This window comes from Meriones unguiculatus, chromosome 4 (assembly GCF_030254825.1).
Source record: "Meriones unguiculatus strain TT.TT164.6M chromosome 4, Bangor_MerUng_6.1, whole genome shotgun sequence".
NCBI lineage: Eukaryota > Metazoa > Chordata > Mammalia > Rodentia > Muridae > Meriones > Meriones unguiculatus.
In genome coordinates this window covers 137,474,330-137,501,062 of record NC_083352.1, presented here as the reverse complement: position 1 = coordinate 137,501,062, position 26,733 = coordinate 137,474,330, and the positions used below count along the sequence as shown (strand labels likewise).

The 26,733-nt window shown below is 43.5% G+C and overlaps 1 protein-coding gene across 2 annotated transcripts in view; it reads right to left on the bottom strand.

The window, feature by feature from the left end:
- Positions 1-26,733, bottom strand: part of Sel1l2 (SEL1L2 adaptor subunit of SYVN1 ubiquitin ligase) — a 104,041-nt gene that overhangs the window by 36,673 nt on the left and 40,635 nt on the right. Inside the window, exons 3-5 of one of the 2 annotated variants that reach the window (XM_021642562.2) lie at positions 20,368-20,536; positions 4,412-4,514; positions 32-194 (exon numbers count right to left, since the gene is read on the bottom strand). In XM_021642562.2, coding sequence (XP_021498237.1) covers positions 32-194; positions 4,412-4,514; positions 20,368-20,536 — 435 coding nt within the window. Of the gene's footprint in view, positions 1-31; positions 195-4,411; positions 4,515-20,367; positions 20,537-26,733 lie in introns of those variants that run through there. The other variant, XM_060383161.1, reaches the window with a different exon arrangement.

The window sequence follows — 26,733 nt, the reverse complement described above, 5'->3', positions numbered from 1 at the left end:
ATGTGGCTATTTCATTTCTTTCGAAACTCACGTTCTGGGCTTTGTGTGATCCTTCCTTAGCCAGGGACTCGTACAACTGGATAGCCGCTGTTATGTTTTGCATGCCAAAACTTCCAAATAGCAAAGCATCAGCCATCTTCTCCATAGCTTTCAAATTTCCCATGTCAGCGGCTCTGGCAAAGAATATGTAGGCTCTGTTTTCAGAATGTAAAGTAAGGAGGTTGGTTCTTAAAAATGAAAATTTCTGCTCCCCCTTCCGTATGATGCCTTCCTTTCAACCAGGTAAACTGCAGTATGATGCAGCCTTGCTGAAATCCCTTACATCTCTATGTCAATTGAAGATTTAAATTTCAAATATGTCTGACAAGTTATGAAGCCACTAAAAGGAGATATTTATGTAATATTTGCCATGTGTTCAGCCTATGAACCAACTAAAGTGCAAAATTAAAGATATCCTAGAGTGAGCTTCTCCATGGTCTCTTCCGTTATTAATAAGCATTTGTCTTATAAAATAAATCCAAAAGCTAAAAGAATTATCATAATTGAAATGTCACATCTATGAAATCTATATCACAAGAATGTTGATACATTTATATTTTAAAGTAATCTTCAAAAATAGAGCTAATTCTTCAACACAGCAAAGCTAGACTACTTAGAAAAATAATGATCCAAACCAATGTGAATGGGCAGGGCTTTGGACGCTAAGTGCCTGGACTCAACTCCTGGCTCCACTAATTACAAGCTGGAGAACTTCAGGCTAATGTCGCCCTCCCTTTGGCCATAGCACTGGGATGGTTGTAGCGCCTATTTGATAAGGCTGCCGTGAGACTATCCTGTGGCGTGCTTGGCACAGTGCCTTAGTTAGCTCTGATGGTTAGGGTGATCACTGCTCTGCAATTAGGTGGTAAATGGCGTGGAATCTTAGTGGTTAACATCTAGGCATTATAAGATCACCTTACGCTGCATTTCCTATAAGATGTCATCTGATCTGTATTACAGGCAGTGACAGAAAGTCTAACAAGGCTTAAATATGTGTCAGAGACAAAAGGTGCTTTGGGGGATTAGTTCTTACTTTTATAATATCTTTTGGTAGTGGCAAAAAACATTAACCATAGTTTATAATTGTGGCTTAAATAAAGGAACGCACAGAGAAAGAGAGAAGACAGAGATGGAGCAGAGAAAGACAGACAGACAGAGAGACAGACCAGTCTTTGATTCCAATTTAAAACAACCAAGAGACTTAGTTTTATGCACAGCTTATACTGCTGCTGAGGGGAGCTGCTAGTTGGCAAAGGCTAGAGTAGAATAGGCTGAGGAACAAGAGCCTCAGGTAGAGAGATGCCCAGTTAGGCATCTGAGTTCTAGATGTCAAAATGGAAGGTCTGCTCCAGGGGATCAAATTGGAAGCCAGAATGTCAAGAAAGAAATCAATCATGGCAAAAAGAAGCTAGGACTGGCGAAGATCAAAGGTCAGTGTGATGATTTAATCTTGATTTTCAACTTGACTGGATTTAGAATCACCATGTAAACATATTTCTTGGTGTCTCTATGAGAGTGTTTTCAGAAAAGTTTAACTAAAGGGGGAAGCCCCATCCTGAATGCATGGTACCATCCTACAGGCTAGTGTTCTGGACTCAATAGAAAGGAGAAAAGCAAGCTGAACACCAGCATTTATCTCTCTGCTTCCTGACTAGGGACACAGTATGAGCAGCTGTCTCATGGTCCTGCTGTATGACTTCTCTGCCATGATGTGATGATGTGACCTCAAGCTGTGACCCCATATAAAAGCCTTCTTTAAGTTGTTTTGTCAGATAATTTGTTATAACAATGGAAAAAGCAACTACTACAGAAGATGTGTACCACTGATGTGATATGCCTGACTATGCAGTTTGCGGCCTTTTAGAACTGTTTTGGGGAGGAATGTGGAGGAGTTTAGAAAGCCCTAGACTGCTATGAGCGTAGCCTAAGGGGCTACTCTGGTGAGTGTGAGAGACCAGGATGCTGAGCGCTCTCTTGTACATCCGTGTCATATTTTGACTTCACTTTGCCCATGTTCTTAACTTGGGTGACACTGAATTAAAAAAAAATAAACTAGTTTGTTTGTTTGATGGAATCTTATGTCAGGATAGCATCAAGGCTGCAGTGTGGCCATGTCTCAGTATTCTCATTTAGATGAACAGTGAGAGGGAAAGAAAAGTATGAAAAAGAAGGAGCTTGGTCAGGAGAGGACTGGGAGCAAAAGCACTGAGGACGAAGGTTTGGACAAAGCATCTGGAAGTATTAAAGAGATTGCTATTAGGAGGACTCTCACACTTCCCTGGGATAATAAAATAGTTCTCTGAAGGCAAGTTGCCTCCCAATAAAGGATCTGACTTGATCCATGCATGGCTCAGTCCAGTGCCAAGAGGCATCAACAGACTAGAATCAAGTCTTTGTAGATATCTTTAATCCCATGAGCAGGGCTGGCATTGTAAATTTCTTATTAGGAAAGTCTAGTCATAAAAGAGATGTCAGAAGCAGAGCCCAGGATCAGAAACACTGTTTCTGTCTAGGAAAGATTAAGAGTTGGGCTGCAGTTCCCAAGAGGAAAACAAAAACAAACAAACAAAAACAAAATAAAACAAAACAACAACAAAAAGCAGGAGTAGCAGAGTTTCAGACCCGCCCATAGCTCAGTCTTCAAGCTCTCTGCGCTGGTGCACTCTGCTCAGAGCATGCGGGGTGGAAGGAGTGCGGGTTCTGCGGATTCACTCTGCTCAGAGCATGCGGGGTGGAAGGAGTGCGGGTTCTGCGGGTTCACTCTGCTCAGAGCATGCGGGGTGGAAGGAGTGCGGGTTCTGCGGGTTCACTCTGCTCAGAGCATGCGGGGTGGAAGGAGTGCGGGTTCTGCGGGTTCACTCTGCTCAGAGCATGCGGGGTGGAAGGAGTGCGGGTTCTGCGGATTCTGTTGTTGTCTAGCACCGGCTGCCACAGCTCTGGCATGCCTCATTGCCATGCCTATTCCACGTCAATCAGCTAGGTACGGTGCTGGAGATTAAACCCACCCCAGGTTGTACATGCTAAGCATGTACTGTACCTTTGAACTGCACCAACACCCCTCAATTTGAGGCAAAGACTTGCTATCAAAGCGACTCAAAGTTACCTTCCTCCTGACTCTGTTTCCTAAATACTGGGACTGCGTGCTGCCCAAAATGAGGGATCTCTCTGTTGGGAGCGGACAGTCAGGCCCCATTCCTCCTACTGTTTGTGTGCAGCGTCCTTTGTCTCTGCAGCTTCCGCTCACCAATTAAAGGCTGGAGGAAGAATAACAAACCAACTCCTGATCTCTCTGTGTCAGGCCCTAGGCTGAGAGATGATGTTTCATCCAGGACACAAAACAGTGCAGGAACTTGCCCAAGACAAAATGGCCAGGAAGTGCTGAGTGATGATTTGATCCCAGGGCTTAGCTGGGGCTTCAGGACGGCCTGTCACTGGGAGGGAATACCTAGAACCAATTTCTGACTTCCTTCAGATAAGGTAGATGAGTGAAAAGGATGAATGTAGACTGAGATCCTGTGGCCACTGCTTACTAACCTCCCAGGTGTGACCATGGCTGCACATTTACAATTTTTTGATTCTCTACTCCCAATATTTGCTTGCTTGCTCTTTTTTAAAATTATTTTTTAAGCTGTGTGTGTAGTGTTGTGCATGTATATGTACATGAACATGTGTGCATGTAGAGGCCAGATAGGGACATTGTATGTTTTCCCTTGTTTGCCCTCCACAGTATTGTTTGTGAGACAAGGTCTCCTGCTGAGCTCTTAGAAGTGCTTTGCTGGACAAGCAGCCAGGGAGCTGGGGGATCTGTTTGTCCCCATGCTCAGTGCTAGGGTGACAGGCGAGAGACACCGTGCAGCAGTGCCGAGGGTTCAAACTCAGGTCCTAGTGCTCATGTGGCAGGAATTCCACAGAGTGCCGTTCCCCCTAGTCCTCCTCCCAGCGCTTCAAGGGGAAAAATGAAGTCCTCTAACCTCACCTGAGAACAAAACAGCATCACGTATATTAAAGTGCCTTGAAAGCTGTAAGGTCTATACAAATACTCAGGTAAAAAGCATGCTCAAACACCAAACATTTAATTTATTTAGAAATTTCTCATAAATTAGAGTAAAACGTATTTTTGCTGAATGTGCCTGTCAGTGATTCAGGTCTACATTTTGCTTCCTGGAAAGGGACCTAATCAAAGGGGCCCACTAGAATCCTCTTGCTTGTTAAGGGTGATAATTTTCAGACTCTTTAATTAATCACTGAACTCTTTTAAAAGCAAAAGCTGAAGAACAAAGTAAGCTTTTCTGTTATGCCAATAAGGTTTTAATAAAAAAAACTAGAGCTTCAGACTGTCTATTTTTTCACGCTAAAGGAACTACATACTTACTCTGTTTTTTGTTTTTGGCTTTTAGACTCCTGGAGAATCTTGTTGCCCATCTTAAATAACTCATCTCCTTTATCTGTGATACTTTTCTTGGCTTGCTTTTTGACTGCATGGAACAAAGGAGAAAACCAATATTATTTTCTATTTTTAAATTTTGAGAAATAATGTATGGACACTGTGCTGGCATTTTGTTTTGAATTTTAGTACTTATTTGGTAAGTATTTGCATTTCAAGTAGATCATTCCTAGCTCAGGGGCCTGGAAGGTAGAGGAAAGAGATGCTTCCAATGGAAGGAGAGATGTTCTCAGCCTAAGAAAATGATATGGGTTGCTGCAAGCAGGAGGTGAGGGTTCTCCTGGCACACTTTAGACAGATGTAAGGTCTTAGGCACCATGTTGTTAGCCCTGGACACCAATGCTTCCCTGTTTGTGCCACTCGGCCCATGTACTTAGAGTCCTGAGATTCCTCAAGGGCAGAGGCAGTAGGCATCCCCAGGGTGACCAGACAGAGGCAATTTTCTTGATACGTTTTCTCTGTATGAGGTTTCTGCCATTCCTGAAAACCCCCAAGATGCTGGAGAAGATTTATGAACTGTCAATAATGACTTGCGTACTTTAGGTGGAGACTTGGCATCGATTTTATGAGACTTAAGAAAAAAAATAAATGATATTTTCCTAACATTTATGTAACACAAAATTAAAAAAAAAAAACTCTATCACTGGGTTTATTGATAAGAAAAACCAATTGGTCAGATTCCTAATTCCCCACCATTTTCAACTCTCTTCTCTCTCTCTCCCTTTGTGTGTATGTGTGTGTGTGTGTGTGTGTGTGTGTGTGTGTCTGCCCTGTGTGTGTGTGTGCTCTCTCCCTCTGTCTCAAAGTCCATTATAGCACACAGTAAAACCTGATTAGGAAAAGAGAGCCTGAAGCCTTTTCAAAGGAAAGGCATGTGGGACTTGAAGCCTCATTAACAAGGTGACAATGAACTTTAAGTGGCTCTTTTTCTTCTCCCAGACAAGATAACAAAAGTTGTCTATTAAAAAAAAAAATAGAAAAAATAACCAAAAAGTCAATTTAAAGTTATTTTGAATTCTTTGAGTTATTCAATCAATTCAGAAACACCAGACATCTTAGCATCTAATTTCTGTTTTGAGTTACATGTTATCTATCCTCATGATTAATAATAATAAAAAAAATAATGGGCAAAAACTGACTAATCTGTAAATGGAATAGCAATTGTTGACATTAGCATGCTTTCAAGGCACGAGCATGCGTCCTGGAAGATTGGCTAGAGGGAATGATTTGCCGAAGCAAATTCCTCCCCAGGGCTGGTACTTTTATTAGTAAATTTTTTTTTGCCTCCCCAAACATATTGAAGTACATATTTTTGTTACTGTTATAGGATTCAATTTCCAGATAAAGTTATCTTCTTGATGCTTTAATTTTGTTCTTAAGATTTGAAAGTTTCCAAGTGTGGGAGAACACAGTAAGGAGATGATTTCAGGAGGCATTCTGAATTTGATGTGAGGTAGGCTGGACACACAAGAAAAAAGCAGGGGAGGGGCACAGAGAGCAACATGGTTTGCCCAGACAACCACTCACTTTGCTTTGTTATCATGAAATAATGACATCTCTGACCGTATCACCAACCTCTCCAATTGCCTGCTCCCGTCATGCACCTGACACATCTAGAAATTGCAGAAAAGGACAGAAAAGTTGGGTGAACCTTGTTCTTGGAAAATCAGGACTCAGTCCTGGAAGTCCTCCCAGAACGCACATATGCCTTAATTCCTCAGTAATCCTCTTCACTGTGAGTTTGCTCGTAAGGATAGGCTACCCAAAATCATGGGTGGTGTGACTCTGGAGAAACCCGTAGTCCCTCTTGAGAATATGCTTTTGAGGTAGGATAGAAAAGGGAAAATGAGGAGATATGAGAAGGGAAAAGAGACTCTTATTTTGGAGCCTGGTTGACGTTTTCAGTGACTAAGAACCAAGAATGGAAGCGGCTGGGCCCGGCGACGCACACCTTAAATCGCAGGACTTGGGAGGCAGAGGCAGGTGGATCTCTGAGTTCAGGCTAGCCTGGTCTAGGGAGGGACTTCCAGGACAGCCAGCGCTGTCTGAAAACAACAACAACAAGGATTTAAAGTACAATTAACATTCGCTGTGTAGGATGCTTACATAGAGATAAAATTCTTTTATTATAAAGATATTTCATACAAGAATGTTAAAATACCATGCATGGAGAGGACCTAGACCCCCAGCTCAGTCTCCGTGGGGGTTCCTTAGTAAGGGGAGCAGGGGCAGTCCCTGGCATGAACTCAGCTTCCTCCTCTTTGATCACTTCCCTTGATGGGGTGTCCTTACTAGGCAACAGAGAAAGAGGATCCAGACAGTCCTGTTGAAACCTGATAGGCTAAGGTCAGATAGAAGGGGAGGAGGACCTCCCCTATCAGTGGACTAGGGGAGGGACATAGGGGGGAAGATGGAGGGAGGGTGGGATTGGGAAGAGATGAGGGAGGGGGCCACAGCCAGGATACAAAGTGAATAAATTGTAATAAATAATAATACTAATAATTTAAAAATACCAATGAAACGTTTCTGATGCCTGAGTCTATCTGACCTTCAAACATAGCTTTATTCATTTCTGAGACATTTTCTGGAAATCTAACAAACAAGACTATTAACTTTTGTTTACAGTGAAAACATTCAAACTTTCTGTGCCACTCTGGTGAACTTGAGTTTTACTTTGTCCTTATAATCCCATCCAGTGCAGTGGTGGCGCCAAGCTATGAGCTCATTAGCTGAGAGAGAACAGGTTCTTTCCCAGCTCTCTGAGACGTAACTTTTGGAGCCACCTTTGGCGGCCGTTGAGGTTGTTGTGAAGAGACTAAGTGTGGCTCCCTCTTCAGAGGCTCACACCCACTTGGTCGGCGTATCTTCTTTTCCTGAGCCTCCCTCTCCCTTGCTTAAACCTACACGGAAATGTCTGCTCAGTAAACTCTAACTCTGCATCATACTGGCTCATGCTGAGGTTCTTCTTGCTGTGAAGGGGAGGAGCGCTCTAGATAGAGCCCAGGCTACCGTAGGCGGCTGTGGCATGGAGCTGTGGCTCCGGCCTGTGCCCCACTGCTGCGCCCTCACTCTGTGGCCAGCACCCCCTCCCCAACCCCTCGCTGCCAGCTCCTTACTTTGTCTTGTTTTTAATTCTTCCCCTGACAGTGATAATAACCTAGAACACTGGATGAAGGGCTCTGTTTGGTCCTTTAGTCTTCACTACCTCTCTGCTCTGTGCCAGCAGCAACAGGTTTACCGGGCCTCCTTGCGTTTGCTCCGAATGGCCAGCCTGCCCGTGCCTGCTCTGCTCTGATCAGAAACCAGCCTTGCTTAGGAAAGGTGCTCTAGTTTCATTTTGCTGCAGTGACGGGAAACACTCTCGTCAACTTAGAGGAGGAAGAGCTGATTTCAGCATACAGGTTACAGTCTGTATGAGGGAAGACAGGGCGGGGACTGGAAGAGGAGACTGTGGAGACTGTTGTGGCTGGCTCCCTCCAAGGCCCAGGCTTAGCTAGTTGTTTCAGATTTTGTATGTATACCTGACTTGCCTGCATGTGTGACTATGTACATACCTAGTGTCAGCAGAAGAGGGTGGCACAGGTGTTACGAGCCACTTTGTCGGTGCTGGGAGTTGAACCTGAGTCCTCTGCAAGAACAAGTGATCAGAGCAGCTGGATCATCTTTACAGACATTTCCTAGGTGTCTTATATAGCTGCGGACCACCTGTCCAGGCAGTGGACACCCAGAGTGGATTGGGTCCTCCTATGTCTATTAATAAAATCAAGGAAATTCTGAACAGCTGGGCCTTTAATCCCAGCACTCAGCAGGCAGAGGCAGATCTCTGTGAGTTCGAGGCCAGCCTGGTCTACATAGTTACAGAAGCACCAGAACCACATAGACTCCCTACCTGTCTCTTTGTCTCTATCTCTCCTCTCTCTCTCAAAAGAAGATGGCACCCCACAAACGTGGCCACAGACTTATTCAGTCTAGGCAATCCCTCAACTGAAACCCTCTGCTCAGTTGACCTAGACCCTGTCACATTGGCACTTAGAGCTAACTGGAATAAAAAGCATTGGGGATGGGCCTCACGAGTTAGAGTAGGTGTACCAGGACTGTAACTCCAGTTCTGACAGTTCTGCAACACCCTGGCCTGGCCTCCGTGGGCAGCAGGCACACACATGGTACACAGACATACATACAAAAACGCTCATACACAAAGCCTAAAATAAAAACTGAGACTTAAAAAAGGGAGAATTAGGTATACCAGAGGTCTAGTTGATATGGCAATGAATGTGGAAAATGTTCTAACTAAGCTAAATGAACTTTGTATTTCAACATGTATCAGAGACACATGTGTAGAAAAGATTTTTTGGCATTTTGTGACTTCCTTTTCCTTATTTCCATTAATCCATGTCTTAGATAAAGACAGTATCAACCTCCTTCACCAGTGCAACTTCATTTAGAGATAAGGTCTTTGAAGAGATGATTATGACACCTAGGTTCCCCGTCCAGTACACCTGGATTCTAACAAGAAGAGGAAGAGGCCTCAGGGTACACGTGCATGTAGAAGAGACATGTCAGGGTGCCGGGCTATCAGTGACGCAAGGGCCTCAAGGGCAGATGAAGTGTTCTGTCCTTTATTATCATTTAAAGGATGCTGCGAGCTGCACACGCCTTAACACATTCCTGTCCTCCACTTCAGTCTTTCAAACATACATTCATTAACTTTGAGCTAGGCGCATCCCCAAATGTGTCTGTCATCTTTCTTATTGAAATCGTGTCTTTAAACTGAGCTTGCTCAGGAATGGACCCATCCCTCTGTGAATATGCACAGTCTTTCTAATAAAATCTTCATAGTTTTTCTTTCTTCTTTTCTCTCTCTCTCTCTCTCTTTCTTTCTTTCTTTCTTTCTTTCTTTCTTTGTTCTTTCTTTCTTTCTCCCTCCCTCTCTCTTTCTTTCCTTTTTCTTGCATTGGAGATATCTCCTACTACTTCCTAGCCTGCTGCAGGAATAAAAAAAAAAACACTCTTCATGTTTTAGTTATGCTTATTTTGACTTTGTTCTTGCCAAAATGCAAGTTTAGTTACAAGGAGAAAATGACCTAGTATAAGTCAAGGACTTTGAACAGAGCCAAACCTGCCAGCACCTCGGTTTTGGAGTTTGGGTCCACTGAGCTGCAAGAAAACAATTATTTCTGTTGTTTAAGCCAGTCGCTGCATGCTGTTTTGTCATGACAGTGCTAGGAAACCGAGATGCTCACCCCAGTGCATGGAAAACAGACTGCTCCTTCTCCCTGTCAGAAGAGCACGGGCTGTCTGCCAAAGGCAGAAGGGACTGCAGCTCTGCAGCCCGGAGCTCTGACATTGGTGGACAGCTGGGTGCCTTGGTCACTCACTTCGGCCAGGCTTGCCTTTTGAGATTATAAGTGGGCAGTGTGGCTGTAAACCTTCCCTGTTTAGCAGTCCCTGGGCCCAGGTCACTCTCCCAAGGATGATGAAAGCACTGGTAATCTTTGGCTTACATTGCTGACCTTTAAATTGCCAACTTTCCTAACTATGTTCAAGAGTCACATACATGTAAATATGGCCTTTATAAAGACACTCATCTGTGCCAATCTCTCTTGAGATGCCTGTGCCCACTCCTGGCCTGAGCTGCTTTCACCCTATGTCTGCCTTCATAGCTACATCTCCTCCCAGAACTCTGCTCTGCTCTTTCTTTTGCCTTTTGCTACATTTTTCTTTTTTTGTGTGTTTAATCACAGACTCTGAAATCTTAAGTACATACTTTTTAAGTTACCTAGAAAACATAAAGAAAGAAGATAATAAGTTATTTCACATCTCAAGTTATATTTACATCATGAATTATGTAAAAGGGCATTGAGAATGAAAGGAATTGATGGACAAGTCAGGAGTCTTTGAGTCTGACCACGAGTCAGGTGTTTTCACACAGTGACAGAGATAAAAACAGACTCTCTCCCATGGTAGCAACGCTGGCGTACACTGTCAGCTGTGTCTTTCTCTCTAATCGCAGTTGCATTTAATACAGAGCAACTTCACCCTGTCATCTTCAGGATTCACACCAGGAAAACTCTTCACATTTACCCTTATGTGTGCCAACAAGATAGAATATTGTTAAAAGAGGGAGATTAATGATCTGTTACTAAAAATAACATTGCATCCAAGAAAGAATGACTCAGCACAGGGTTTAGCAGATAAAGATTAACTAAAAAACACTTGAATAAGAACAATGCTACTACAATAATATACTCAATCATCTCCTGTTCATGCCATCAAGCACCAGACCTCCAGGGGTGCTGGAGAGACTGATAGACAGTATTAACTGTGGGGAAAGAATACTCCCTCCCTTACATTATCTATGAAAGCACAACTTGAAATCAGGGATTCTGGCTTGAGATATAATTTACTATCCAACACTCTCAATTTAGCTAAAAGAAATACACTTTATAAAATAGACAAGAATCAAGCCAATATATAATAGCAGGCATGAATACTTATAAAACAGTTAATACTAGACAGTTCTCAGTGCTTATACTTTAAAAGTTCTTTCACTGACTGTAAGGACTATTATCATTCTCATTTTAGTGCTGAGGTGATGTGAACACAGAGAAGTCAAGGAACCTGACCAAGATCGCTCGGCTGGTACTCAGTGGATGATGACTCAATTCTGGGCAGTATATTCAAGTCTCTGCTCATGCAGGCACTACTTCTTTAAAAGACAAACGTTTTTGATCACCATAGACCTCATTTCTAGGCATCAACAATTGGAAGGGCTTCAGACTGAATTAGCCACCACTTTGCAAGAATGGAATGAATTCATTTATATCTAACTGAGTTGACTTGAAAAAAACCTTTCAGCAAACAGTAGAAGAGACAGTAAGGCAGAGAAGAGTTGTGTTAAGAAGTGCCTTTGGGTGGCTGAGCCTTACCTATTTCTTTCTCTCAAAATCAAGCCCAGGTTCCCAGCACAGAAGCTTGAAATTAAACATCTGGAGGAGGAGAAATTAGAACCCTGAGACTAAGCTCCCTTAATTTGATGTTTCCTTCTTACCCTTTCCCTAAGATATGATTGACTTGGCTACTTCCAGACATGTGTGAGTGGCCGTTAGTCAACACCACTTCAGTCTCAGTCATAGGCTGATAGTCATAGGCTGATCCTTCAAGACCAAGAGAGAAAAGGGTCTTTCTTGTGAGCAATCCTAGAGAGATGTTCATTCTTCACTCCCAGCCTCTCCACTGGTGACATGTCCTTGGACCCTCATCTGGGAAGAAGCTGGATTATTGAGCAGAGGACAATCCTGAGGCAGATCTGATAAAATACTTTGTGGGCACGCCACAGGGGCCTCTGGAGCAAGAGCAGCCTCAGGACTGTCCCAAGTGGGGTGATATAATCTGGGCTTGTCCTCTTGGTCTGATGGTGATCAGCAGTGGAAGGGGAGGCGTGAACATGCCTAGCTGTCTCTACTGAAGACTGTTTGCAAACTGCAGCCTTAGCAACTGGAGGCACATCCCTCATTAAAAGGGTGTTTGTCTGGTGTGAGTTAGAGCGTGCTGCAAATATTCAAAAAGTCCATGAAATGGAATGCAACTGGTGAATTTAGCCTAGCTGTTTAAGATTGCAGAAGCGAGAGAAAGAATGTCCACACCAGTACATTGTAGAATAGCATTCTCCAACCAGGGACATTGTATGGCTGAGTGGGGTAGCAAATGCCTGCTGACTAATCAGTGGAGGCAGGGAGGAACACAGGAGCCTCAGGAGCAGGCTCCACCACCCCAGCGTGCACGCTGGCCATTGATTTGTCCTGCTAATGATTTAGTAAGGAGAATTACTTTTTCAGACTTAATTTTATCCGAGAAAAAAGAATTAGCTGCTGAAGTCACAGTGTTAAGGTACTCTGAGGGGAAAGGTTTGGGCCATTTTCAATAAGGTAATGGCTGTGAGAAAATCATGCTCAACTATAAAAATATCACCCGTGTGGTGCAGAAGTCTAAGGTTTTACTGCTATGAGATAGCACACATCAAAGAAAATTCTGCATTTGAACTCGGTTCTAAGACCATGTCCTAACTCTGCGTGGAGACAACTTGATTCAATTTAATTCATCAAGTATTTATTTATTCTGAGTGTGCGGCCAACACGGTGCCAGGAACACATCTTGCTCTTCAGTAACGGGATGAAATTTTTCTTTGTTACATTTGAGAAATTCCGGGTTAAAGAATCATTGGCAAGATTGAAAATGAGTCATTCCTCTGTTTTCAAAGTGTGGAAAACCATATGCATGTCCTAGAGACTTCAGCTTGATGTTAATCGTTTCCATTTCTAGACTAGAAGCATTTTGAAACTAGTTAGGCTAAGTTTTGTTTCTGCTTTACACTCAGAGGCCTGTAGAACAGCACTTATTCAGAACACCTATATCTCATTGCAAAGATGGTATCCCATGCACGGAAATGTTAAAGTGGAGACTGAATAAGATCAGAATTCAACAAGGTGTGTATTGAGTCTGTAATCACATCTAATCCCCATGGTATTACTTTATTTCCACAGCTTTGAAGTTCAAATTTTCCTTTAGAGAAGATCTTGCCTCTATGGCATCCCTTTTCTTAACTCCTGATGCCCCCCTGTTCTTAGGCTGTACACAAATATAGGAACACGAAACCATGAGGGCCAGTTTATGTTTAGACAATGTGGTGCTGTTATAGATATCTGGTGTGGGGCAAAATGGCCAGTGATGGACACAGGAGTGATGGGACATAAGTTATCACAAAGTGACATCTAATGTCGGCCGGATCCAAAAGTTAACAGTGATGAATCTGTTATATAACTATTACTAGCAGAATGTAACATTAGTGTGAATATTATGCCCTGAAATCAGAGGCCAGAGAACCTTTGCCTTTGTCAGCCTGTCTGTGTGTATCAGTCTGTAGGCCTGTATCTCCAAGAGGCCAATGTGCCTCTCTCTGTGTGTGTGTGTATACCTGCCCATGTGCTGTCCATGTGTGGTAGTGGTGTGTGACAGGGTACCTGGTGTTCTATGTGCTGGCTGTCCCCCAGAGCATGTTTTATCCATCTATGCTACTTGCGATCCCTTCAACCTCCTGGTGTCTAGAGACCCTCCTCCTCTCCTGCCATCACCTTGCATCCACTGACACACAGGAAAATGTAACCTCTTCTTGGGTTGTTCTTTATGAAGCAAGTCTGAGAACTGCAGACTTAAGGGTTCACAAAACAGAAAGAGAAGCTGATGCATCTTGGGACTAATTCTTTGGTCATCTTAGGCATGGATAATTTAAAGAACATCATCCCAATTTAGCACAATCATCACCTTCCTGAATTCTAATATTTCTCCATATTTTTCTATGTTACTCTTTGTACCTTTTGACAAGGAGAACTTTGAAGCTGGTTATGGCGTCATATGCCTGTAATACCATCACTCAGGAGGTAGAGGCAGGAGGATGGAAAGATCAGGATCATCCTCTCATTGTTGTTATAGAAGGAGTTCTAGGCCAGCCTAGGATACTGGAGACCCAACCAAAACAAACAAAAATAAAGTCCCATCAGCATGATTGCCTAAATGTGAACCAAACAAGGATAAGATGAAAGGGGAAAGCCAAGAGGGCTGAACCCTACAAAAAGGATCTCAGGCAACTAAGGTTGCTGAGAGCGAGAGAAACAGTCTTCCTCAGGGAATAGCACATCAATTGTTTATCTGATACTAACTGGTCAACCTTGAAAACATTTACATACAAGGAACATTATACAGACTGGGATGCTTGTATCTCTATCACCTATACACACAACAACAATTGATGAAAAAAAGAGCTCATTAATTTGAAAGAGAAGCTTTGGAGGGAGGAAAGAGAAGAGAGAATTGATATTATAATCTCAAAAAAATAAAAGCACAACCAACCCAAAAGTAAACAACAAACCTCCCAGTTCTCTCTCCCTGGGTCTGCAAGAACATCCTTCCTTGAGGAGTTGCCTCAGCTGAGCTGGAGCAGATGTTTGCCCACTCTCTATCCAGAAATGGTCATTAGGCAGCCTCACAAAGACATGCGTGCCGTTCAGCCTATCCATAAATAAAACGTTCTCAACTTCCTCACACTTAGAACTCTATCTGGCTGATCAGGCAAACATTATTTTGGAGATTTATAGCGGACTACTGGGAGTTTGGGGCTCTAAATCTGGCCCTGTCTTATTGACTTCTCTAACAAGAAACTGGGTAAAAGATTAAAAATCAGTGAATTAGTTGATGTAATGAAGACTTTGGACAAATAGTCCCAAATGATCCCAGTGAATTCTGGGTTTTTTTTGTTTGTGGGGTTGAGGATTGAACCCAGACCCTTGAGCAATAAGAACCTGTTCTCTTACTGAGCTACCCTGCACCTTACTGTAAATTTAATAGGAATAAACCTTCCATTAATTTTTTTTACATCTAATTCTTTAGTGTATGTGTCCTGTGTGCTCATCCATACTAACGTGGGTACATGGGGAACTCAGGACTTCTCATGGGAGTCTGTTCTCTTCTTCCACCATGTGGGCTCCAGGGATTGAACTCAGTTGTCAGTGCCTTTAACCCACAGGGCCATCTCACTGACCCAACTCTTAAACTTAGATCCAACAGCTTCATGGGGGCTGGAGGGATATCTTGGTGGTGGAGTACTGCTTGAAAGGCCTTGTGATTAATCTTTAGCATTGGAAGAAATAAACAATGACCACACCATGAGTAGGAGACACATGGCTTGATGGTCAGTTAATGTGTCATCTTGCCTTGGCTACAGACCCCAGCTTTTCAAACACTAACCTAGTTTTTGTTGTGAAGGTATTTTGTAGATGTCACTAAAACCCCTAATCAAAAGGATTGCCCTAGATAATCTGGGTTGGCCTGATTAATGAATTTCCACACCTTAAGCATGAGACCAAGGCTTTCATAATGAAAAGCAAAAGTGGGCTGGAAAGAGGCTTCAGGGCTTACACTACGCTTAAACTCTGCCCTACTTTAGCTCCCGAAACCCGTACCAGGGAGGTCGTAACCACTGGTAACTCCAGCTTGAACGCCCTGCTAGACAATGGCTTTAGTTTCTGTCTACGGGTTCCATTCTGCTCTTCCTCGCCCGGCCCACCCCCACAGCCATGGGAAGTAACTCCTTACAACCAAGCCTGCGATGCGCGTCTGTGTCGCCTGCTGGTATTTGTCCTGGTCGATGCCGACTGACTGTATTGCTTAGTCTTTTCTGACACAGCCTAGTCTCTCTTTCCCTTTTCCCTTTTCTCCTCCCCCCCCCTTTCCTTTTTCTTCTTCTTCTCTTGAAACAGAATTTCTACATGCTGCCTAGGTTTACCTTAAACTTCCAATCGCCCCGTCCCAGCCTCCTGAGGTCTTGGATGACAAATTTTGCTCCACAAAATTTGGTCACCACAGCTATCTGCCTTAGTAATCTTAAGCGAGCAGAGCTTTCAATTTGTTACGAATATATTTGAATCCATTGTGTCTGATCACTGCGCTCTGGCATCAGAAGCAGCAATAGTGTATTCTGCATTACCTGGGTATCACTGTGGTTAACTCCTACTCCACGCACCGTAAATTTACACTGACTAGCAGTGAAAGGACTAAGATTATTGTTGGTTCCATGGAAGTTAAGGGCTTTATAAGAGACCAGCGTGTAAAAAGAGAACAAAGATCTTGTATGACCTGATGGCTTACCTCACATACTTCGATAGGAGCTCATGTCATCTTCTAGGAATATCAACCAAAGATGTGAGAGTGGCATTCCCTCTTTAAGACTCTGTCATTGCACTTTTAATATATCACGTGCCAATAAAGCTCTTCTCCTTCTAGTTCCTGAAGTGTGGTTTGTCTGCTTGAAAAGCCAGTGTGCTGGATGGCCCCTGACTGCCCTTCTCGTGAACTCTTTACAGTTGCTGGATAGGTTAGGTCAAAAGGCGACCTTAAGGACTATATAGAGTAGGCAGAGAGTGAGATAAGGGTATTTACTCCCTGGCTTGTCAATTTGTGTCTCTGTTGCCTGGCATTGTTGCTTGACCTAGGGTCATGGTTCTTCAGAGAACCTTCTCCATGCATCTCTTGCTGGCTTTTTCAGTTCCAGGAGCCACCACCGCCCTGAGGTCCTTTGGAACCTTAAGGTGGTGACTTTACTCCTGTTACTGGTCTGTCAGAGCTTTGTGGCTTCGCTGCATTGTATTTAAACCCTTACAAAAGGCCCCTGTTTTAAATTTCTCTCAAATAACTCTGTTGTTTGCAAAAGCAATTGCATTGACACTTTCAGGTTCTATCTAGAGCCTTCTCTTAGCTGAGTAGCAAAATAGCCTTTTGTGGGTAAATATGGGGTAAAAGACTCTTGACATATTAGGATTTTGAGAATTTACATGTCTTTGTTAAAGCAGAACTTTCAGAAGGAGCCAAGTCTGAGGTCAATAACAAACCTTCAGCCTCTATGGATAGCTCCTTCTGGAGTCTACTGGTCTCAGTTTCTGCCTATTGCTATTATCAGCAGAGATTGCTTCTCTGTATTTACTTCTCACAGAAGGCTACATTTCTCATTTTTGTAAATTTTGATGAAGGGACAGCACAGCTTGTGAACAGGCAGCTGTGGTGAGCGTCTGCACTCATCCTGGCGGGATGGAGAACTCTTTGGAGTCAAGTTTGCAGCTCAAAATGGGAATCGTTAAGCCCACCGCCAATGCAGTGGTCCTTATTGGTAGAATAAAAGCATTTTCTAAAATCTGTTTTCCTTTAAAACTTTCAAATGAATTCGGGGCTTAGCAAATCGCAACATGTTTATCAAATATTTCTGTATTTGAATCCCTAAATCATTTGAGAAGCATGCAATAAAAAAAAAGTTTTTTGAAAGAATGTTTAATGTCATAGCCCAGGCTGGCCTCAAGCTTGCAACCCCTCTGCTGAGTTACAGGCATGTGCCTCTGCACCTGAAAAAAGTTCTTGCCGTTGTCAGCTGTCTTTCTTGAGAAGCATGTAGCTCAGTGGCTGAGAACTACAGAGTTTCAACACTCTGCCTTTCAGGCTCAAGTTCCTGTTTGTTTATGAAACGGCTTTGTGATATTAAGCTGGGCAGCTGATAGCCATTGCTAGCTTGAAGGCTAACTTAGCCTCTGGCATGCCAGTGAGAGGCAGAGGTCACCTGGGGAGGGAAGACCCAGCCTGAATCCAGGGAGTACCACTTCTTGGCCTTGGAGTGTGGAAGGAAGAAGCCAGCTGAGCATGTGCCATCGCTCTCTGTTCCCTGACTGGATGCAGGGCGACCAGCTGCCGCAAGCTGGTCCTGTGGAGATGGCTCAGCATTTAAAGCTTAATGCTGCTCAACTCTGAAGACAAACATGCGGATCCCCAGAACCCGTGTGAGTGTGGGCGAGGTGTAACAGCCCCCTGTGACTCCAGTGCTTTGAAGGTGGAGACAGCAGACCCATGGGGCAAGCTGGCTGGTGAGACTGCCATATTGGTGTATGTGCATGCCCCTTTGCGCACACCCTCCTCCATAGCACATACATCTAAGGAAAAGCGCAGCAGTTCCTGCGTTCGTGCCAGTTGTTCTCTTATTATAACTACAGGATTTACTAGAGCAGCATATAAACGAAGGAAATACAATTACAAAAAGAATCTGTGAATGGAGTGTGATTTAAGTGCTGTGGGAAATGTTGATGAGGGGGTGCCACTAACACATTACCCAATCTAATTATAACGGGGCGTCTTAAGAGAACCGGGGTAGGGAACTGCGCAGACATCCAGAAGAATTCTGAATAAGTGTCAGTACTTATCAGCTCACAGACTTGGACACACGGGTCTCACAAAGATCAGAGAGCCTGCAGGGCTCTGACCTAGGTCCTCTGCATATGTGTTACAGTGAGTAACCTGGTGTTCTTGTGGGACTCCTATCAGTGGGAGCAGGGGCTGTCTCTGACTCTTTGCCTGCTGGTGAGACCCTATTCCTCCTTCCGGGCTGGCTTGTCCAGCCTTGATGTGATGGTATGTGCCAGGTCTTACTGTAGCTTGGTTTGGTTGATGTTCAGTTGATGCCGAGTTTGGCTGATGTCCCTGGGAAACCTGCTCTTGTCTGAAGGCAGGTGGAGTGGAGGTGGATATGGGGAAGAAGAGGTGTGGGGGTAGAGACCAGGGGTGAGGTAAGGAGGAAAAACTGCATTTGGGTTGTAATTTATGAAAAAATATATATTACAGTGAGTACAACTCGACAGACTAGACAATGGAGGTAGGACTTCCAGGGGAGACTCATGTTTTTGCTGGTTTGCTTTTAGTTTCTGCCGGGTTATTTTTCTTGTGTGAGTTCGCCTTCGCTGTTGCCTCCACCTGTGCTACCAGACCCCAGCTTCTCCAGCCTTTGTTCTGGTCACGGTAACTATTGCTGTAATGAAACGCCATGACCAAAGCAGCTAGGGGAGAAAAGGGTTCACTCGGCTGCTGCATCCACATCACAATTCATTGTGAAAGGAGGTCAGGACAGAAACTCAGATAGCGCAGGAACCTGCAGCAGAGGCCATGGCGTGCTTGCTGCCTTGTTCCTCGTGGCTTGCTCAGCCTGCTTGCTTATAAAACCCAGGACCCCCAGGACAGGGAGATCGCCACCTGCAATAGGCTGGGACCTCCCCATCAATCACTAACTAGTAAGAGGCCCTGCAGGCTTGCCCACAGCCTCATCTTAGGGAGGCATTTTCTGAGTTTCCCTCCATTAAATGACTTTAACTTGTGTCAAGTTGATATAAAACTGTGCAGCACAGCCTTCCAATGAAGACTGAAGACCAAAGGTTCTAGAAATCTTCCAGGCCTTCAGAGCCATTGAGACTGCTGAGGCAGGCCTTCAGCCTCTCAGGGGAAGAACAGCCATTGCTGCATACCCAGACCAATGGTGTCAGCCAATCTAATAAATACACTTTTCTTCTATAGTCATCCTATTGGCTCTGTCCCTGTAGAGAGCTTTGACTAACACAGTTACTCCGTGTGTTTTGGTTTCCTATTCTACAAGAAAGCCCTTGCTGGGAGCTCATAAGTAGTAGAAGGCGGATGGTTTATCCTGGGAAGGCTGGTGCAGGCTAAGCAGAGGCAGACGATGTTTCTCCATTAAGAACAAGCAGCTAACTGTTGCGGTGTGAGTGGCATATCTAAATAAGCTTAAGTACGTACACATTTTATAGCATCAGTGAACAGTGATGTTCTAACTTCCTCCTTGATGTTAGCTTCCAAACAACATGTTAACAAAATAGAAATTCACATACATCTATTATATAAAAGCATACCTTGGGCTTAAGTAAAATGTTGAAAATAATTTTTAAACTTCATGAAAGCAGGAGGGGGCATGTTGGAAAGATACTGGTTCCAGAGGGAGCAGGAGAGGAACGAGAGAGGGGACTCTAAGGTGAATATGATCGAAATCCAAAATCCCTTATACACAGACACGACAGTATCAGAGTGAAAATTTAAAAACTATCGAGTGCCACTTGAATTTTGCACACAGACTCTATGGAGATCACATTTTTTCTCTAATCCTCTTGTATGTTAACAAGTCTAACTATGAAGCAGTGTGCTTTTGTCAGGGAGGCTTACGTTACCAGCTTAGAACCAAGGGGCGTTATGTTAGTTTTGATTTCCTTTAGCACAAGAGAGTTCCTGTTAGCAGAGTAACCAGCAAGGACCTGTGTAATTTGGAAGATTTTCTCTCATGAGATATAATTGTCAACCTTGCCTGAGTGAAAGCCCCAGAGCAGAAGACGACAGAACGTGATACTCTTGTGTAGTACATATTTATACCCGGATGCTGTGTTTTCTCAGAAGCAGCCCTAAAATGTGATCTCTGCTTTGTCAGTCACGTCAGAGGGACACGTGAAGAGAGCTCTACTTACGATAGTTTCGATTTCTCTTCAGGAGATCCTTATTTTGAATCCCTTTTATTTTTAACTTACGTTGATGCTTCTTTTTGTCTAAGGGATTTTCTCTTTTATTGGTTATTTTACTTGATTTTGCTTGTTCCGGTAGGTGCGATAAAAACTGCTTGACTTTACTCCCTGATACCTACAAAGGAACGGATTTGGGTTCATTTCATTCATATGTGACTTTTTAAATGAAATGAGAAAGTTGAAAAGTTTTCCCATTTTTAAAACAAGTACAAGTTTAGCCCAATGACCCTAATTCTTGCACCTTAATGACATATGGCTTTCTGCACTTAAAGATCCACGTGGTGTGAAAGAAACCCTTCAAGTCTGCTACGTTGCTATCTGAGCCATGGAGCCAAACACTAAAAGCTGAATGTTATAAGCAGAAGAGAGGGAGAATTTAACCAATTTACTCTTCCTTTGCTAAGTTGTCATGGTGATATCAATTATGTGAGCTAAAATAAGTGGATATAATTCTGCCTCACGTTACAACAAATATATAGTGAACTGTCACTACCTTTAAAAATGTAAAAAAAAAATCTTTCCCTGGCATATTTTCTAGAAATTATCTAATTAACCTACTTGAGTTAAGGTTGTAAGTTTTTGAGTGTGTGTATAATGCAGTTTGTTTTGACTGTATAATATAATAAAGATTTTTTTAAAAGAATGTAAAAGACTTAAAATTTTATTTTCATACTTTTTCAGGATAAATTACCTTTACAGGATAAAGTTATAAACATCTTTTGTCAATTAGTACTTCTACGAAGGTCAAGTCTTTTGTTTGATAGTTTTTTTCTTTGTTACTGAAGTTTGAATTCCTGCTTTCTGAAATGCTTTACCCCAGAGCAAGCAGAGGTAAGTCTCCATGCAAAAGATACCTCCCCCCGGAAAATAATATTTTCATTAATTCTTTGGGAATTTCTTAAAATGCACACCAATCGTACTTGCTTCCCATGTCTCCCAGGACCACCCTCCTACTCTTGCCTCCCCCGACCAAAATAAAAAGCACAACCCAAAACAACAGCCACAAAAAAAAGAAAAGAAAAGAAAAGGAAAGGAAAGGAAAGGAAACCCACCAAGTCCAGTTTGTGTTGCCCATGTACTCACTGGAGCCTGGGCACACTCCCAGAGACCAGCCTTTAAAGAAAACAGCAGTGTCAGCGCCTGCCGCCCCACCCCTCCAGGAGCCATCAGCTGCGAAGCGCGGCACTTCAGCCTCTTTATCACAGCTTCTCAGGACTCTTCATAGTCTCCTGTCTGAGCATGCCTCTGCTTTCTTTCTTTCTTTCTCTTTCTTTCTTTCTTTCTTTCTTTCTTTCTTTCTTTCTTTCTTTCTTTCTCTCTCTCTCTCTTTCTCTCTTTCTTTCTCTCTTTCTTTCTTTCTTTCTTTCTCTCTTTCTCTCTCTCTTTCTCTCTCTCTTTTTCTCCCTTCTTTCATTTTTGGAGGGGGTGGGGCAGGGAGGGTGTCACAGAAGTATTCTGTGTCTCTCACTCTCAGTTGTGAGACAGCAGTCATCGATACCACTGCACAAGAAACTGCCTTGCCTACAGCAGCCGGCAGTAGCTCAGACCACAGACATCAGCCTGCTCCCCTGTGGCAGCTCAGACCACTGACGTCCACATGGTCTCCAGTGGCAACATGGACCACAGACACCAACAGAGCCTGTGGTATCAGGGGCCACAGAAGGCTTTTAGGGAGCTATAATACAGAAAATGAACTAGCCTTCATCTTGGATATCTTACTGTTGTTCAAGAGGCAGTGTGTCCAGGCACAAAAGCTTTGTTAAAGAACGGCTTGTTTGGGCTGGGGATCTAGCTCAGTTGGTAGAGTGTGTGCCTAGCATGGTCAAAGTCCTAGGGTCGATCCCCAGTTCCATACTAAATGGGGCATTATGGTGTATACCAATAATCCCAGCAGGAGAACACAAAGTTCACGTCATGTCCCACTACACAGTGAGTTTGAGGCAAGGCTAGGCTACTTGAGACCTTGTCCCCAAACAGCAACAACACTCTCAACTTTGTTGACATACAATTAACTTACCATAACTTAACCACATAAGATGTCCAATTCATTTTAAAATAATATTCACAAAACATGTACAATAATTTTAAAACATTTTGTCAGTGGGATGGAGAGATGGCTCAGAGGTTAAGAGTCCTAGCTCTTCTTCCAAAGGTCCTGAGTTCAATTCTCAGCAACCACAGGGCGGCTCACAACCATCTATAACAAGATGTGGTACCCTCTTCTGGCCTGCTGGCTCACATGCAGGCGAAACACTGTCTAAGTAATAAATGAATCTTTAAAAAACAAAAAATTATGACCTCAAGAAGAAGCCACAATTCTTTATCTCTCATCTACCTTATTTTCAAATCTTTCCTACTGCTAGCCCTAACTACTAAACTTTGTTCTGTCCCTATAGTTCCTGTATTTTGATTCTTCATGTGCACCATATAATGATATTTTTTCTTCGTTGTGTGACTAGCTGTTTTTCTTTTTTGTAGGATGATTCTTTTCAAAGGTGATTTTCATTGTAGCTTGTATCAGGATTTCATTCCTTTCTTGTGGTTAAATTACAAACCACATATGGGTGTATTAAGGTTTCTATTGCTGTGATGAAATACACTGGCTTAAGGAAGGAAGGAAGGTTTGTTTTGGCTTATGGTGTCAGGGGGTAGTTTGCCACGGCAGGAGAGTTATGGCTGATGGAGTCTCAGTTGGGGAGCAGAGGAAGACGGGTGCTTGTGCTCAGTTCCTTCTCTCCTTTTTGTTCAGCGTGGGGAGCCAGCTGGATGGTGCTGCTGTGTTTAGTGGTTGTTTTTCTATTGCTGTGATAAAACACCACGGCCAAGGCAGCTTACGGAAGGAGGGCTTTACCTGGGCTTTCTGTTCCAGAGTGTTGAGAATCTGCCACTGTGGGGCAGCAAGCAGCAGGCACGGCGGCCTGAGCAAGTCCGAGCCCATGGGGGATGCTGTCACTCTAACCCCATAGTCCCTGTGTCCCCACTCCCTCGTTAATCTCATTAAGTATACCCATAAGACCGGCTACGCGGCTTGCCCTCACAGACGTGCCCAGAGCCTGTCCACTGCGTGAGTGTGGATCAGTTAAGCAGTCAGTACAAACTCTCACTCAGATAAACCGCATTATAGTGTCCATTCATCCAACGGTAGGCTCTGGGCTGTTCTCACTTTTGTGGTATTACAAACAACGCTGTCATCTGTGCACAAGTTTCTGGGAGGATATGTAAGGGCTCTAAGTGTGAGGGTTTTTTGTTTGTTTTGTTGTTTTTTTTTTGTAGGGTAGACAGATCCATCAAATAGAAATACAGTACCCAATTAAACTTGAAATCCACATAAGTAAGACTTGAGGATTTGAGGTTTTAATATTAGACACGAATAAATCAAATCTCAATATTTAACATATCGGAATCAGCAGGATCATGCTTAGGTCAATGGTAATTATACTGCATGCCGTAATTCAGGAACCAGGCTCACAGATGCTCTGTCAGCATCAAGATGTGGGTTCAGGATCTCCCTAAGCTTCAGTACCCAGCAGACAGAAAAGGATGGAGTGAAGCAAGACAGAGGCACGCAAAGGTTTTGTTTGTTGTATTTGGTTTGCTCTCTCTCTCTCTCTCTCTCTCTCTCTCTCTCTCTCTCTCTCCTTTCTTTCTTAGGTCAGACCCGGAAGTAATCCACAGTGCTTTCAGCCATGTTCTATTCAATAAGAATGTAAGGGTCTGGTAAGTGTCATAAGGCACGGGGAAGCGAGACTGTGACCTTATGAGTGTCCTGTGTGCTTTGGCGTCATGAGGTGATCATATTGAGACAATGGGTCATGGGAAGGATGTATCCCACTCCAGCCTATCTTTTCTCTTCAGCTGAGGGTCAGGTATTCCTTCCAGCATGTTCCGTGATGCAGTCTAGTACTCTAGCTGGAAGTCTTGCTCAGGGTAGACCCTGATGACCTGAGCTCAGTCCCTAGATCCCACATCTCATGGTGGAAACAGAATTACTCTCTCAGACTGCGAGAGAAATACAACACAATCAACATTTACTGTGAAGTGTTTCAAAGCCAAGAAAACATTCCTTTCATTCTAAGACATTTTAAATTTACTATAAGATTATTTTCAATTAGGAATGTTAAAATAGCAATAAATCAGGGATAGGGCCTGAGTATATGACCCCAAGTATGGCCTTACTTCTCTCCTAGCTATTCCTTTTCTAGTATATCCCAGGAACCTTCCCACGATCTCAATTAATTTTCTTAGCAACATTTGAAGGCAATTTCAGAACCTACTAAAATTATGTATATATAGGTCCTGTAAGGACAACAAAGGTCGATTCTCCTTTAAGAAGCCCATATGCATAGGTAGCTCCAGGTTGCATCTTCTCCCTGAGTGCCTATCTATTAACTCCTGTTAAAAAGCTCCTAATGAATGGAGACTCTGCTTCACACTGGCTCATCCTGAAATCCCTTCCTGTTGTGAAGTTAGGAAATGGGCTTTACCTGAGTGGAAGTCTGTAAGGCAGAAGTCCTCAGGCCACTGCAGGAGGCTGTGCTCCCTGCCTTAAGAACTGCCACAGACAGACAACATGCCATGCTACTAAAAGAATGGCATTTAAAACATCAATGTTGGTGCCAGGCAGTGGTGGCGCATACCTTTAATCCCAGCACTCAGAAGACAGAGTTTGTGGCCAGCCTGGTCTATAGAGTGAGTTGCAGGATTGCCAGAGCTACACAGAAAACGCTGTCTCAGAAAACAATGCAAAGCTAAACAAACAAACAAACAAACAAACAAGCAAAAGCTAGCATCCAGTAGTGGAGGCAGTGTGAGATTCACTAACGTCTGTTAAAGTCTCCAAGGGCCTCATGTCTCTGCCTCCTTTTTCTTCAGTGCTTTCTGAGCGGTTTCCTCTCTCACCCCCAAGAGCAGAACAGTCAGCTGGGACAAATGTTAGAGAGCCTTTCTCTGCCTCTCAAAGATAACAGCTGGAGACAAAACTGTGGATAAAAAACATCTCTACCTTCAAAATGTAATTTTATGGTTGGGAAGTTAGCAGCCAACTGATTGAAATGAGGTTTTAAAAGTTAGTGTTGACTGTAGGGTGTCTAGGGACACCTTTTCCTGTGAGTGGACCCCTGTGGGAAGGGAGGGAGCTAGTTAAAAAGACATCTCATCAAGGAGAGCAGTAAGGCAAAGACCAAGTCAGGAGCACGCAGATGTGCGAGGAAGACAGTGCAGATGACACAGAGTGAGTGATGAGCGAGGAACGGTGGGCTGTGAGGCAGAGGAGGGTTGTAGACAGGGTCCTGCATGAATGAAAGACCTGGGGAGAGTCGTGAGCCAAGCGGTGCTCATCAGTGACTGACTTTACTTAAGAAACAAAACCCACAACCAAACAAACACCAGAGCTGGGGTGTGGTGGTACTCACCCTTAATCCCAGCGCTTGGGAGACAGAGATAGGCAGATCTCTGTGAGTTTGAGGCCAGCCTGGTCTAGGACAGCCAGGAAGAAAACCTATCGCAAAAAAACCCACCACCACCACCACCACCACCACCAAAACCCCAAAAAACCCAAATAGCCAAAAAAGTGCAGACAAAAACAACATTTTAAAAAATATCTTAAGTAGACTATCTAAAATCCTTTTTTGTAGTAATTGCACAAATTTTAGTCAATAACATGAAACAGTAATTTTTGCATTTCCACTGCTCCTTTTGCTGGGTGGGCTGTATTTATTTGATATTGAAAATAAGTTGGTCCTCAAATCCCATGTTTATTCCTTAAGAGCATTTCACACAGAGAAAACATGACTAATGGCAGAGGGGCCGCAGTCGCCTCCTTACGTAGCTTTTGGGAGGCCGTAGATATGAAACAGTCAAGCTATGTGGTACCCTTTAGCAATGATTCCTTTGTTCACATTCTCTGTTCACTAGGAATCGAGGAGACAGTGGTGTGGGGGAGGGGCACACGCTGAGGTACTTGCTGCTCTTTGGTGATTTCCATTAGCTTGTGAGGACACAAACAATACTAATCAGAAAAAAAAAATTAATCATTTTTGTTTCAAAGATCAGTGCGTGCTGTGGTAATAGGGTGCTGAATGTGTGTGAGCGAAGGAGAGAATTACAGAGCAAAGTCACATAGGGGAGCCGAGGCCTGTAAACAGGAAGCGTGGGGAGCCGGGGTTTCGTTCTAAACACAACTACCTATCCCTGCAGGACGACCAGCAACACAGTTTCATTCCTGCTTCAAAGACCATTCTGGCTGGCGTGAGCAGCAGACTGAACTGCAGTGAGAGAGGGAGCAGGAAACGGTAGTAGGCAATTGGGTAAGGC